The following is a 16,038-nucleotide window of genomic DNA, read 5'->3' as shown; positions in this document are numbered from 1 at the left end:
GTATGATCACAATACAAAAGTCAGTCGGGGGTTAAATAGAAGGCAGCGAGTCTGTGCGCGCGCCGTATACTTTGTTGAGCTGCAGCATGGTCTTCTGCAACAAGGACATGTCATGATGTGAAGAGATCTGATAGTAGGATAATGTTGTCAAAAATCTTAATATATAAAAAATGAATCCCTATTTCCCTTGGTCAACGGCACCACGCGTGAACGGCTGGACCGATTTCGCTAATTATTTTTTGTCGTGTTTGCTATTGTCAGGAGAAGGTTCTTATAACAGAAGATTTAGAAAATTGAAAAAAAACTACGCCGGGGGCGAAGCCGCGGGAACCAGCTAGTTAACTAATAAAAGCTGAGAAATATACTACGCGGCGCAAGGGTATACATTTTAAAGGAAAATATAACTATAAACACAGTAAAATCACTCGATAATGCCTTTCACATCACAAATATGCAGATTTGATTTGCTAAATTATTTCAGACGCTTGCGACTTTAGCGCCACTCTGGAAAACTTATTTCGCTGGACACTAGCAGCTTTCCCCCTCTTTAAGAGATTGTTCTCTCTACAAACAATAGTTCCCGAAAACTAGACCCAGATTCCCGAAAGCACCTCATAAAAAAAACCTAGAAACAAAAGCAAGGATTTAGTGTATTTCTCTCTTAGGCGACTCAACCCCAAAAGTAGAATTCCCGAAGCTAATGACAGTAGCGTACCCGCTTGTTGCAGCAGGCGTAGCACTTGACGTTCCCTGCGCAGGAGTCTTCGGCTGGCTGCGCGGTGAGCGCACGCGCCGCCACGCGCCCGCGCAGCGCCTCCGCCGAATAAAACATGCCCACCTTGTGCCGGAAGCTGAGGACATTGCACCATATTATAAACCTCAGAATTATGACGAATCTAATGATACCTCTTACCTAGAGGGAGGGCTACTAATAATAATAATAATAATTAAATTTATTTATTCAGATAACTAGGATCCATCATTATCATTTGTTGGTATTACTTGAATTTACTAATTAGGCTTATTTAATGTATTATATCACATATACAAAATTTTTAAAAATAAAACTACTATCTAATCTACTTACTATTTACAAAACTTATACTAAATAGAAAATGTCTTCAAGGCTGCTGCTTTGGGGGGCCGTTCCTAGGAGGCTGGCAGCATTACCTCTCTGGATAGCTAGGCTGATGCGTTGTGCAAGGTAAGCACCAGCCCGCCGATCCCTTGATCTACCAGCCGAGAAGATATTACTTATAAATATGTTAGGTACCATCAGCCAAATAAGTGGTCTATCAATTTTTAAACAAATTCCTATCAAATGAATATGTCACTAAAGTCGAACTTTCATGTTGACAGACACGTCTATTGGCATTATTGTTTTATGACATTCAAACGATTATCAACTTTAAGGTGATAGACCACATATTTGGCTGATGGTACATGGTGTTAGTTAAATGTACGATGCTTACCCTAGTGTTAGTGAAACATAAACAAATAAAGAAAAAAAAATAGTTCAGCACTTTTACTAGTACATAGGCTTATTTGTCAGTACGTGAATCATATGACAATGATTCAGATACTGACAATCAAACCTATCTGCGAATGCCCTCAGGATGCCGTTAGCGCTCCCCTCCCCCCTGCGCACTAGGGATGTGCACCGCTTGCGCAGGATTGTGTAAAAGCAAACTTGCTGCAGCAAATGACCCGACCCGAAAGGATCGTGAGTTCAAACAAGGCTCGAATCTCTGAGTTTTCGAAATTTACCACAGGCTTTACGGTGGAAAACATCGCGAGGAAACCTGCACAAACTTGCGAAGCAATTCAAAGGCGTATGTGAAGTTCCTAATCCGCACTGGACCCGCTGGGGAACTACGGCCTAAGCTGTCATTCTGAGAGAAGTCTGGACCCAACTGTGAGACGTGTGTATGCGTAGGCGATATAGAGGGGGGTATATAATCCGTACAAATTTCATGATGAGCAGGGCCGGATTTAGGGGAGAGCATTCGGAACTACAGCCCCGGAGCCTCCACAAAAGAGGGGCCCCCGCCACAATAGACTTCGGTTTTTTTTTATCAAATTCCGACTAGTAAGTACTTTTCCTTTGACTCCACTTCTTTGTTGCCCCAAGGCCTCCAGCCCTCTAAATCCGGCCCTGATGATGAGTTACTTGGGCAGCGGCGTGTCCCAGCAGTTGTCGAGGCGCTTGCCGCGCATGATGGCTTGCAGTCTCTGCAGCAGACTGTAGTTGTCCTCCGCGACGCGGCGGCGACGCTCGGCCTCGCGCTGCCACTTCTTCAGTTTGACGGCGACGTGCGCGCGCGACGCCGGCGCCCGCGCGTCTATCGCCGGCAGCGCGCACTCCACCTTTACCAATGAGGGTTTTCTTTCGCAGAGGCGAAATATCGCTAGATGGCGTTAGTATAGTTAGGTCCGTTTGACGTTTGCTCGTGATTGGTTAAATAACTAAATGAGCCAATCGCAAGCAAACGTCAAACGGACCGCACGATACCAACGCCATCTAGCGATATTTCGCCTCTGTGAAAACGAATAGGTGAAAGCCCTCATTGTAAACTAAGCTTTACCTGCGGCTTCGTGTGCTTAAGCCTTTAAAACTGGCAGTAGAATTGAGATTTTAGGTACAGTCGAAATCAGATATTTCGGAGTGGCCAAGGTAGTCAAAAATATCGGAACATGCGCTCTATTATTAAGGCTTTAGTCATAAAATAGATAATTGTTAGAGTTCATATTTCGATATTTTTGGTCACCGACTGTACTTTAGTAGTTTAGTAAAATTAAATCGTAGTAGCTTACTTACTTGTTATTCCAGACGTCCTATTTACACGGGTGTACCCAACTTCAGGCCATTGGGGGCACACATTTTTTACTCTTGTTATCTCATCTTTTTACAATATAGTTACCGCATATTAGAAATTTCAACCCAGTTAGAATTAATTAAAATAAATCGACAAGTACGAAAAATAATGACAGTAGATGGTATTGTTTGTTTGTTTATACTCTTTATTGTAAAAAAAGGAAATACAAAAATGAATAAATGTATTTTTTACGATTGCTATTTTACTATGACGATTATATGTAACTAGCTTTTGCCCACGGCTTCGCCCGCGTGGAATTATGTTATCGCGCTGGTTTCTCGGGAACTGTGCATTTTTCCGGGATAAAAAGTAGCCTGTCTCTCACTCTGACCCATAAACTATCTTTATGCCAAAAATCACATCGATCCGTCGCTCCGTTTCGACGTGAAGACGGACAAACACACAAAAACACACTTTCGCATTTATAATATTAGTATGGATTGCTAAGTATCTGTGTAGGTACTGTATAATCATCTGTTCATTAGCAATTCCATATACCTAAACGTCTTAGTAAAATAGTCAAATGTAGGGCTGCCATCTCTAAAATTTGGCTACTAGGACAAGACGCGTGAAAACCCCGGATTTTGGAGCCCAAAACCCGGACATGTCAACAGGTTTAGGTTTTTATTAAACTTGGTCAGTAGGTATAATAAAATATAGGCCAATCAAATAAGATCCTTATAAAACGATTTAAAGCTTGCTGGAAATTAATTCTTCGAAAAATTCTAATTGCATTGGTCTTTTTTAAACCCAGACTACAAATGGAACCCCGCCCGGACGTTCCCCGGACGCCCTCTAAACTAGGACAAATCTGGGGAAACCCGAACGGATGGCAGCCCTAATCAAATGCAAAATACCATCCACTAAGTCAATAAACTTTGCTGACGGTACAAACGCACACGTGCGGCAGTGGGCAGTGGGCTGTCTTAAAAACTTATAACCGCGTGTGGTTCCTTACCTTGGCGCGGTGATCCTGAAACCGCCGCTCCTCCCACGGCTGAATCAGCAGTTTATCGCGTCTCGATAGCATATTCAATGAGGTGCGCTACATAACTCTGTGAAGGTAAATTGGTTGAATCAATAGCAGAGCAGTTGCTATGTCAACATGGGGTTATATCAATTGAAATATTATAGTTATGGGTGGGTTACACCCGAAACTGTCGTGTCTACATAATTAACCCCATCGCTGTGTATGTAATATGTAACCACACGAATCCTACAAAAGGAATCATTCTACAATTTTGACACTGCAACTTATTATTAACAATGTTACCAAGGTGGTAGTGACGAACGAATGTTCCCAAACTTCCCCAATGTCATAATGATTTTCCTTGTTGATAACGTTTTCTTTGAAAAGGGTCCACAGTGGCTCACAGATCAGTACCTTCGAAAGCAGTCGCCATTAAAGACACTCGACCTAACTAGGTGCTCTAAAATTTCTGATCTCGAATCACATAGTTTTCATAGATTATGTAATTATCTTAATAAGGTGGGGTTTAAATGAAAAACATTTAGCAAATTAATAAATAAATTATATAGTTAAATATTATACACTGCACTTATAATGGTATCATATCATGGTCGTTACACCAGGGAATATACATGAAAACGTTCAAACACATGGTTACAATACAAATAATATTACACTTTGAGCAATACAAAAATAAAAAACTCAATCACTCTAATAAATCTAAGCTTATTTATTAATCAATAGTCGTTAGTTTCAATCCGGTGGTTGGTACTTTGGTACCGAGAAACAAAACGGAATTATGTGTTGTATTAAAAAGCATAGGAATGTAAGATTGTTATTCCTCTCTACTTTGGCAATGTTTCAAGTAAAGCTTTTAAGTAGCACAATCACCTCAAATGCAGTTTTACTTAGTACTTGCCAGCTCGAACTGTAACTGAATGCAAATATACGTTTTGTAATATGACACTGAAAGTTACAGGGCGCAGGGGTGGCAGCAAAACTTTTAATGATACGTTATCGTTATTAAATTGTGTGAAATAACGACACCACGTAAAATTGGTTTGGTTAGTATACAAAAACTTACGGTTTTTTACATATGCCCGATGATAATAAATAACTTAAGTATACCGAAATGTGGCGGTTTATGAAGCCTAGCCCAGTACCCGTGTACAAGCCTTCTAATTAATTTGTCTGACAACCGGAAGAATGATTTGTTAATTATTTTTTGTTTTTTACAATGACTTGTGCCTCGATGGCTAAAGTTTTGTGCTTACGGTGATTGCTGTTAGTATCGGAAGACGTAATGCCGAGTTTGATCTGTTGCAACCTCTGAAGTAATTATAGTGGAATACTCGCAAGATCTGCGATGTTCGCTAACGTAGTCATGTTATATAAAATTATGTACAATTACGGCCTTACTTTTAGTACACTACTCAGCCGGCACGAACCGTGCCCGGCAGTCTATGTTACAGAGTATAAAACGTATTAAATACATCAAAAAGATCTATTTAGTCATTTCGAACTTTGGCATACGACTTGAAATTAATTTTCTACAGTCATTTCATTACAGTGTGTTGTGATCGAATGATTATTCAAATCATACGCCAAAGTACATTCAAAGGGTGTTTCCCTGAAAAACAAAATCTACATTGGATGTGATTCGACAAGATCGTGTGTGGCTGTAAACAAAGGAAACACCCCAACATTTGTCTATACAGTGTACCTTAATCTAGTTCGCATACAAAAACGGTCTACACTTAGTGCATTACAAATCATCGTCGCTGCGCATAAACGAAAATGTATATAAAAAAAACTGTCCGAGCTATTTTAATACTTTACGAGTGGAGTGTTGGCTGCCCTGTGCGGACAATGGAATCAACGCTAAAGCAAAACGCCTCACAGCGTTTGGCGTTTACATTCTGCACAAAATAAATAGTTTTATGGCAAAAGAAACGTCAAACTCTGATTAGGCCTTTTTACATTGGATTACTACAAAAATGGGCTATTAACCAAAAAAACGTCTTCCATATTGACGTTTACTGACTAGTTCATCATCAGTTTTAGCTTGAATCATTTAGTTTGTAACCAGCTTCGCCCTAATTTTAAAGGCAAAACGACGATTGGGTGAACATTCGAGCGTTTTGACCGCTGTGTTAAACGTCATTACCATTACGTAATTAGCACAACGGAAGGACAAGTCTTGAGTTTTCATTTAATCCTGAGCATCATCTCTTAATAATACTTGCAGAAACGGTAATGACGAAATAACACCGCAAAAACGCTGAATATTTATCCGAGTAAGCCACTGACGCCAATCCATTTGGGAGACAAACCTGACACAAATGGATTGAAACTGTTGTCACCATCTGAAGTTATACAAGTTACAACTTTGCGTAAACACTACCGTCAGAAGCTTACTACAGAATTTATTACAATTCATAACCGAGGTATTTCGAGCTCAATATTTTTTGTGTCCGGAACACTTATGTCCGCTGTATCTAAACTACTCGCACTACATTAAATCAGCTCAAAAAAAAATATAAAACATAAGTCGTTGCTGTGATAATCTTCTAGTGTTAACCATATCTACAAAATCGTCATAAATAATATAAAAAAATAAAATAAACAACACAACAGCTGCCGTCGTTCTCTCACAAAAGACGTATAAAACGTTTATATATAAATCTGAAATTACATGTACAAGCGAAGCATTGGTTTGTGATGCCGGCGTTGACTAGTGAGAGTCACATCAGTGGAAATCGATTGAGATTCCGAACCCACGACCGGGGTTTAAACGACAATCTTATGACTGCCCGCTCTTGTTATAACGTCTGTCAACTCGGACGCGATTACACGACACCTTAGTACACTGTGGATCATGGTCCACTGTTGCCTACCAATTTACGTTGGACGTAGCAGTCCGTGCCAACTGAGCAATAGGCGATCGATCTTTGAAGTGAGCCTAAAAACCAATATCGACATTGCGTACCACGGTCCATTGCCCGCTGGCATTTGTCCGCGTTACTGCATAATTGGCCCGTGTACGTAACGGTGATGGCATGTAGTGAGCCACTGTGTACTGGTGTCATTTAGAGTAAGAGCATCAATTTCCCCTCTCATTCTAACTTATTAACGCGTCCCTCAGTTGGCCGGCGCTCGTCTAACATGTGGCAGACACCTCAGTTGTGGCATGGCATAACGTAAGCACAATTTCAAACCATCTGATTGCCGAATACATTAGATTAAAGTTATACGTGCGTTACATTCGTTCTAAACGTTACCGTAAGAGCGAGGAAACGCAGTAGTTAAATTTACTCTATAACAATGGCAGTGGTGTTTTGTAGTGTATTAGATCATTGTGTATTACACATTTCAAGGAGGAATGTCGGTTTAAACCGCGGTCGTCTCAAGCGCAATAGGGCCTATTTCGTTGTCACAATACTACAAGGTAGGTTTGGTAGCGGAAAGTTAGTCTAAGTTCGTACTAATCAGACTTCAATGTACTAAATAGTTACGATATCACGATCGGGCATGTGTTACTATTCCTAGCGTTACCCGCTTCATATAAAAAAGTACAAAATACCCACGTTCCGCGATCTTCCCTGACAATGACTTACATTATAACTTACATAGCCAAACATCACAACGTTATATGCGGTGTATGTATAGGTGTGGGTGTATAAAATGTTTTTATAATAACGATCACATTATAATAGTCATTCTTGTAAGCATTCCAACTAAATCCGACGCGAACGATCAGCCGCGTCGAACCCTACACAGTATGAAACACAGTTGAACTATAAAATCATTTTAATATTACTCTACCGTACTTACGACTGACTAACTAACCTAAATAATATGATATAGAAAATGCTCTTATGTTATTATAGAGATGCGATAAAGAAGCCAATTTTTGGTTTTTATTATTGTAATTATTATAATACGGCGTTGTTTCAACGCCATTTTAAACTAGGGCAGCGGCCGGTTTCGCGTTTTCCCACAGACTCGCTTCGATTTGATCCTTTCACGTCAACACCAAATCAATTGTTTGTATCTAATCTAAAATCAGTCAACAAAAATCATAAGCGACCAAAGAGGTCATTATCTACTATTCAAAATAATCTACTTAGCCGATCTCACGTTTAGGAAACAGCGAAATCGGCGGCACTCTTTGATTAATTTAATTAGTTTACGAACAGATTCATTAGTATGAAAAAACCGGCCAAGTGCGAGTCGGTCTCGTGCACTGAGAGTTCCGTACAAATTAAAGCGAGCAAAAATGAATTTGGGGCACACATTGTTTTTACGAAAAACAAAGTATCTTTTGCGGTTTAGTTGCAAGTCAACGAGGAATACCCGATAGGTTTAGATTCCCACGGTTTTTAAATAAAAAAACATTTACAATATGGCTATTTCTTCTGATTTGTAGCTGAGTTTTTCATATTAATTTTAACTCGATAAAAGGGTCTTGAAAGACAGAAAACAAAGTGTACCTTATAATAGTTCTTTTTTTCTATTTTGACGTACGGAACCCTAAATGGAGCCTCATAAACTTGTACTATGAACCAAACATGAGTCTAATAAACGTGTGCTACTTCAGAAACTTAATTACACTCGATTCTTCAACCCAACATCCTAGACTGAGAATGAATTTACTATACAAAATTGACTTTGTCCCGCGAACTAATGGAGTAAAATGATGCTGGAAGATGCGAGATGAGTTTCAATTTCACTAAGATCTAAACTAGTGATAGATTTGTTTGAGAAATGGTGTTCAATTGTGTTTGTTCGTTAATTCAGGTTTCGCATTATGTTATTACAGTCATCATCAGTATGAAGACGATCACGGTATTATGATATGAAGTACTCTTGATTAAGTCTGAGGGGCTGTTTCACCATCCATTGATTAGTGTTAACTGGCGGTTAGGTGTGACGCCGTCTCTATTTGTTTTGTTCGAATAGACGGAGACGGCAACATATTTAATCGTCGGTTAACACTAATCAATGGATGAAACAGCCCCTGAATCTACCAAAAACGAATGACAAGACAGCCTCTAGGGACGTTATGTTTGAGATCAAAGTGCCCCCTATGGAATGATCTTGAGCTAACCAGCTTTCTTCCACCAATAAAAGCCCGATATTTCGATTTACTAGCGTCATGGTAGCATGGTAGCCGTGCCTTGGTGGCGTATTGGTTTGACCTAATGGCCCTCAATCAGAGCATCGTGGGTTCAAATCCGGGCTCACACCTCCAGATTTCAAAATTCATATGCAAAATTGCAGTCCAGGGATGGTCTTAGCAATGCATAAACAATGCAGCTCCACAAATTGTTTCCAGGTTCAATTTCTATGCAAAAACTAACATTGAGCATCTCGACAATCTAGAGGCTGTCTTGTCGACAAATCGGAACCGACATCACAATGAGGGTTTCATGACGGGCGAAATATCAGTCGATGGTGTTATAGGTGAAAAACTTTAGTAAATGGCCAGAGGCCGTATTGCCTAACGTTTCTGACGCTCGCGATCGCAATCAAATGACAGTTTTTGTATGAGAAATCTGTCATTTGATTGCGATCGCGAGCGTCAGAAACAGTTTTTGTATGAGAAATCTGTCATTTGATTGCGATCGCGAGCGTCAGAAACAGTTTTTGTATGAGAAATCTGTCATTTGATTGCGATCGCGGGCGTCAGAAACAGTTTTTGTATGAGAAATCTGTCATTTGATTGCGATCGTGAGCGTCAGAAACAGTTTTTGTATGAGAAATCTGTCATTTGATTGCGATCGCGAGCGTCAGAAACAGTTTTTGTATGAGAAATCTGTCATTTGATTGCGATCGCGAGCGTCAGAAACAGTTTTGTATGAGAAATCTGTCATTTGATTGCGATCGCGAGCGTCAGAAAAGTTTTGTATGAGAAATCTGTCATTTGATTGCGATCGCGAGCGTCAGAAACGTTAGGCAATAGCCTCAGTTGTATGTAGTAGTAACGTGTAAATTGACGTTCCAAATTCGCAAAATGATTTAAGCTCCATATCAATACGTTATTTGTCATTTTTTTATATATTCTATAAATTAAAACTTCACAACGTCTGTTATCAAATAGAGAAACAATTTATAAGCTACCTTTACAAATAAGAAAGTTATAAAGGTTTGAAATTCAAGATTAGACAGAGAAAGACATACTTGCATGTGACGTCACAAGCAAGCAGCGCCATACTTGCTGCATAGAGAAAAGCGTTTGAGAAAGAAAGACAGGTATAAAGATTTTTCAAAAAATAACTATAAATCTAAATTAACACAGATTTAAGTTTTCTCTTCGCTAAACACTGTCTGTATATCTATATTTTCATAATAATATATCAGGCATGGCAGATTCAGGAGTTGTCAAATACCGTATTATACGTCAGGTCATTTACTTAAGTTTTATACATATAGTAACGGGAGTCCGTTTGACGTTAGTCTTGCTTGTGACTGGCTCTTTATATTTAACCAATTCCAAACGTGATGCAAATGTCAAGTTTGCCTAACGGAGCTGGCAACACTAGCGCCATCTAGCCTGCCACAGAAACCTTTATCAGGAGTGTCCTAATTTGCATTCGGTGTTGTCCAAATTAGTGGTAGGTAGGAACATAACGCGAAACACACGGCTTTAGTAACCTAATAATTCACCTAATCATTTGACTCTTAGCTAACATCTCAAAAGAAATCTCGAAGGTGGAGCAAAGTCAAGCGCGTTTCATACAAAAAAAAAGACGCGATCGTCGCTTTTGAACCAGCTGATAATTCCTCTAAGCTCGGGGTTAAAATCCGTGCGGTTATGAAATTTTGACATATTTTTATTATTAACATGTAAAATAGCGTAACTATTCCGACGAGGCGTCCGCGTCTTTTTTTTGAGTATACATGGCGCCTTAGTAATACTTAGCTTTGTCGGCTTGGCCGGGCCCCACTGCCCACTGCTGGGAAAGCCACGTTAACTAATAATCAAAATTTATTTTATTCATAAGTAAATTTAGTAATTTCTCGATAATTTCGAGTGGTTTTTTCCATGGAATCAAAGTTCATCTTGTAGATAGGTACAACTAAATGTTAAAATGAGTTGGTGATGCTATGGGTATCACAGTAAATAACTAAATTCTTGAGACTTGATCCTGCAAAGATATCGTTAAAATCATCTCGACCCAGTCTGCCGCGAGGATGTGTTGCGAGAAATGTGTTTTTCATTAGCCAATAGAATTTACCTCGCCTCAATCCGCTCAGCTGTTTCCACCGGAGATGTGCTGTGCGAGATAGGTAAACGAAGCGTTTCTGTTGATTCATGAAGAACACATTCCTCGCACACCTTTGGTGGAAACGGAGCGTACCAAGCTTGAAAGAAAGCTCCAGCCATTAAAAACTGTTATGTACAATTGTTAACGAAGATGAATAATTTTTGTTCTGGTTATTGTATAAGTAACGTGGGTCCATCAGCGGGCAGGTGGCAGGGTGGGTATTGCGAGGCACTCAGCAGGGCGGGTCCGCCTTGGGCAGCGGGCGCACCAGATACAACTTCTCCCCCGCTGTTTGGTGTAGATGGCGCGCGCTGGTAGTGCGCCACCAGCTGGTCCAGAGTGGGGAACTTGCGCTGCCGATGCAGTACAGACAGCGCGCCCGCCACGTGCACGCGGAAGTGCTTGTTGCGGCCCGGCGCCTTCAGGGACACGGAGTAGTCGCCCACCTGGGGGGTCCAACAACAATCCTCATCATTGTTCATTATAGTACATTCTGTCTTAGGGCGGTAAATAAGGAATTACGAACAAGAGTCTATTAGAAGCCTGAAGTCGAAGACTGAGGGCTTTAATGAGTCGATGTTCGTAATTCTAGTACCGCCCGTGTGCAACATACAATGTTTTTCATCACATTTGCGATAAAATTGTATGGCGGCCGCTCTTGGCAGCCACGCTTTCAACCGACCTCCCCCCCCCCCCCCCTCCGCAGCATGTGCATGACGTGTGTGCACGGAGCAGCAGCACACCATGCAGTAACAAACTCATTTACCGACCGCGGGCTTCATGGCATGAAAATTAGTACGAGTAATGACTCATTTACCGACCACGGTTCGTTTCATGAGAAGCACATTAAGGTCGAGGGTTTTATTTGAGTGGTTGTAACCAAGGTAGCCTGCATGTTACGACACTGTTTACGAGCAAGTGTGATGAAAATGTTCTTAAAATTATTTTACAAATAATGGCGGTACCTTTGCGTACTATCATAGACGGATTTGCAACGGACTGAGCTGTGTTCCCAATCACAATCGTAACAATGTTACTTTTATATTTGTATCATTTTAATGGTTTATCGAGGGTTATGTGATATTTCACTGCAATAGCCAAATCAAATCCTAACCTGACTTGTTAAGGTTTAATTGTTCGAAAATGGCTAAACTGAGCAAATGTTGCCATACATTCTTCCGGAACGTGACTTCATTGGCAAACTACTTTCCGTTGACGTTCGCGTCGTCACAGCCTAGCACTAGGGCCTAGTGAGTATATGTTTGTATATGTTTTAGTAGAGAAGTAGAGATTTATGAATGCGCTCACGTTGGTCTCGGAGTCCCTTATGAGGAAGTCCCCGTCGTGTCCGTGCTGGTTGAGCAGCGCGTCGCACTGCGTGCGCGTGACGGCGCCGTAGTACCAGGCGCGGCCCGCCGCGCCCGCCCCCCCGCCCCAGCGCCCGCGCCGCCCGCCCCCGCCCGACCCCGCCTCGCTGCATTAAAAAAAAAGTTAATAGCCAAAAAACAAGTTGATTACTAGAGAGCTAATTTGAACCAGCTTTTTTTTTTATTATTCAACTGGATGGCAAACGAGCAAGTGGGTCTCCTAATGATAAGAGATCACCACCGCCCATAGACACCTGCAACACCAGGGGGATTGCAGATGCGTTGCCAACCTAGAGGCCTAAGATGGGATACCTCAAGTGTCAGTAATTTCACCGGCTTTGTTATTTTGGATATTATTTCGAAATTCTTAAGATTATTTTTTTCAATGAACCAGTTGTACTTTATAAAGTACATTCGGCCGTTATCCTTAGTTTTAACTGGTCCTTTATAAAGTAGGCGAGGGCCCACGACCAACGACCCACGAGGCTATACCTGTAGGGCATGGCGAGGTAGTCGGCCAACTCCTGTAGGTAGTTCCGCGGCACGAGCCCGACGCGGCCGCGCGAGTCCCGCGCGCGGTACCACTCCGGGTCGGACGGGGGCCGCTCCACGATCTCCAGCCGGTCGCCCTTCTCGAACGATAGTTCCTGCTCGTTGTTTGACGTGAACGAGTAAAGCGCCACCTGCAAGTTACAGTTTGGTAAGGGCCGGCCTTAAGAGCGTTTAGACCTGCTGAGCTGGCAATGTTGCATTTTTGTGAGTTTTTCTCGATTATTCTATAAAAATTGAATGATAATTAATAATGTTGTCTGATATAAGTTAATGTGTCTACTCCAATAATTATTCGTGATAGACTTTTATATTCCTTAAAAACGTATAATTATTGGAGTAGCCATATTAACTTATATATTAAGAAGGGTTCTATCAGACACCATTTTGAATTTTCATTCAATTTTTATGGAAAAATCGAGGAAAAACTAACAAAAATGCAATGTTGCCAGCTCAGCAGGTATAAACCCTCTTAAACATCTGGGTGCAACGGGCGAGTGTTGCCTTTAACGCCCTTTTTGATGCAACAAGCGACAAAATGACAGATCGTGTTTGTTAAACATAGAATACGACGAGGATAACCTCCTGCGACCGGTCATCATAAAACAAAATATGACATCGAAATCTAAACCTTAATGTCTCATAGATAAAGTTGAATTTATTTTTTTGTAAGTTCGAATAATACAGGGAAAATGACACTTTATTCTTTTTTCAAACTGCTGCATGCTAACAAAATGAACTAGTATTATCACTTTCAACCCCAGGAGGCTAATTATGTTAAAATGTACTTTTACCCCCCAATTTCAATAGAAATCGGTATACATGCACACTTAACCCCACTGGAAGTTAAGTGTGCTTATAGTTCAGTGTACTTAACCCCAAGGTTAATGAACTCTGGCATTTTTCCAAACCGCAGTCACGCGATTTACAAGAAAGCTGCTTTTATACTCCGAAGTTAGAAATTTAAATTTCGTATCATGCCGCCCTGCTCACGCTAGTATTATTCAATAAGAGGTTGTACGGTACGATTCGAATTCCGGAATAGCCCCCCTGGCCCAAGCAAGTCGGCCTACTTACGACGATGTCCAATACGTTCTCCGCCATGGCGTACGTATGTACAGGGTCCTCGTTGTCGCCTTCTTCGCTCGTGTAGTTTGAAGGGAACCTGTGGAGAAAAGTGGTTTTTAGTACAGCGTCAATGAAGACTGCGATTTGGGAGCGCCAAAGTTCGCATACTTTTCATTAGTCATACTGTAATGTTTGTCCGAATCATCGTTTGTCATAATTTTTTCCCCACTGAAACCTCAAATTTTTCTGAAATTTTAAATGTTCGTTCTATAGTCAAGTCAAAAGTCAAACTATCTTTATTCAATTTAGGATATAACAAGCACTTATGAATGTCAAAAAAAAATCTACCACTCTCATCATCATCATCATCATGTCAGCCGAAAGACGTCCACTGCTGGACATAGGCCTCCCCCAAGGCTCTCCACTCAGACCGGTCTTGTGCTTTTCGCATCCACCGCGACCACTCTCCACTGTAGAAAACTATAGGTTAGATTAGGTTTGTTTTTTAACAATTCTGAACAATTATTGGATTCAGAAAAAAAAGAGTTATGACAAACATTCATTCTGACAAACATTAGGTACATTAGAAATTTCAACAAACATAGTTCTTAAGTTTCTATTGTTACTAACATGCTATGGACCAAATTAGTTGTCTGATAATAAAAACATTTTTTTATTTTTATTTTTTAAAGTCGCGAGCAAAAGCGAGTATATCGTACTGTAGTATTAAAGAAATCTAATTAGTCTAGTTTTAAGATAACTTTGCATGCTATTATGTAGCAAAATATGGTTTTGTACTGGAAATGTTAATTTATCACCTATTGTACCATATTTTATGCGAATAAAGACATTTGAATTTGAATTTGAAAGATATCATCAGTGAGTCTGATTTTTTCGTAGATTAAATGTTGGTCTCACTGCTAATATCGATCGCGCGGCATTTATCATGATGATGTGTGCCAAATGTACAATAGTCCGAATTATATATTTTTGAATTTGAATTTGAATTTATGCTCCCTATTTCTGGTCTCGAAAAGCGTGAATCTTCTTACGATTATAACTAACATATAAATATCTGGAGAAACATATAGTCTGTCAAAAAAGAGTAGAAATTAAAAAGTGGCAACACTGTAGTGTCCTCCCTTTTTGGTTTGACAGGGTTTGAAAGGGATGACACTACAGTGTTGCCACTTTTTAATTTCTACTCTTTTTTGACAGACTATAAAGTAGGCAATCTTGTAAACCCGAGTTAGCTACAGAAGAGTGTAAAAAATATATGTGTGCAAAGTTTCAAAAATGCAACACAATCAACAATGAGTACAATGTTTCTTATCTACCCACAGTCTTGCTTCAGGCATTTACTGGAATGTAGGCAGAAGAGCATTCTCCTGTTAGGGCTTGTGCTGTGCTTGGATCAGTCTTTCTTGTTAAACCCTATTAGTTTTTTTTCCCTTGTTCGACCCTCGCCCTTTTCATAAAGCCGAGTTTAGACTTGCAAGAAAAATCGTGCAAGTTGCATTACATTGCGGCGCTCGATTGACCACTACAAACTCGTTGGCTTTACGGCCTCGGAATGTAACGCAACTTGCACGATTTTTCTTGCAAGTCTAAAATCGGCTTTACCTTTAAAGTATCTTGATTAGTGTAATTGTGTTCGGGAATCTGAGAGAACTCCTGGATAATTCGGAAAGCACACCAAGGAATTACGTCAATAACATCCAACAGTTTCCTCCGATCCGAACTGACGTAAGCGCCACATGTTACGTGTCACCAAACTACCTACATCACAATAAGTTTACCAGCCAGCGCCCCTATAGGCACTTGTCTCACCGCCAGCGAGGAAACGATTGGCTATCGACTATTGTCTCGCTCAAGAAACGAACAAAAGATGTAAGATCCTGTGTGAGTAAAAGAGACACATATATTAATAGTTGATC

The 16,038-nt window shown here is 40.5% G+C and overlaps 1 protein-coding gene and 1 pseudogene across 1 annotated transcript; both read right to left on the bottom strand.

Moving 5' to 3' along the window:
* Window positions 1–7: 7 nt before the first annotated feature.
* LOC141426939 (uncharacterized) lies at window positions 8–3,930 on the bottom strand. The gene is made up of 4 exons (XM_074086218.1): window positions 3,835–3,930; window positions 2,171–2,367; window positions 716–851; window positions 8–94 (listed from the first exon to the last, which is right to left on the bottom strand). Exons 1-4 carry the CDS (start codon window positions 3,904–3,906, stop codon window positions 32–34), a joined length of 468 nt encoding a protein of 155 aa, XP_073942319.1. The 5' UTR covers window positions 3,907–3,930; the 3' UTR covers window positions 8–31.
* Window positions 3,931–11,289: 7,359 nt separating this feature from the next.
* LOC141426141 (SH2/SH3 adapter protein dreadlocks-like) lies at window positions 11,290–15,459 on the bottom strand (annotated as a pseudogene).
* Between the last annotated feature and the right edge of the window lie 579 nt (window positions 15,460–16,038).

Source organism: Choristoneura fumiferana, chromosome 3 (genome assembly GCF_025370935.1).
Source record: "Choristoneura fumiferana chromosome 3, NRCan_CFum_1, whole genome shotgun sequence".
Lineage (NCBI taxonomy): Eukaryota > Metazoa > Arthropoda > Insecta > Lepidoptera > Tortricidae > Choristoneura > Choristoneura fumiferana.
This window is presented reverse-complemented; position numbering and strand designations above follow the sequence as displayed.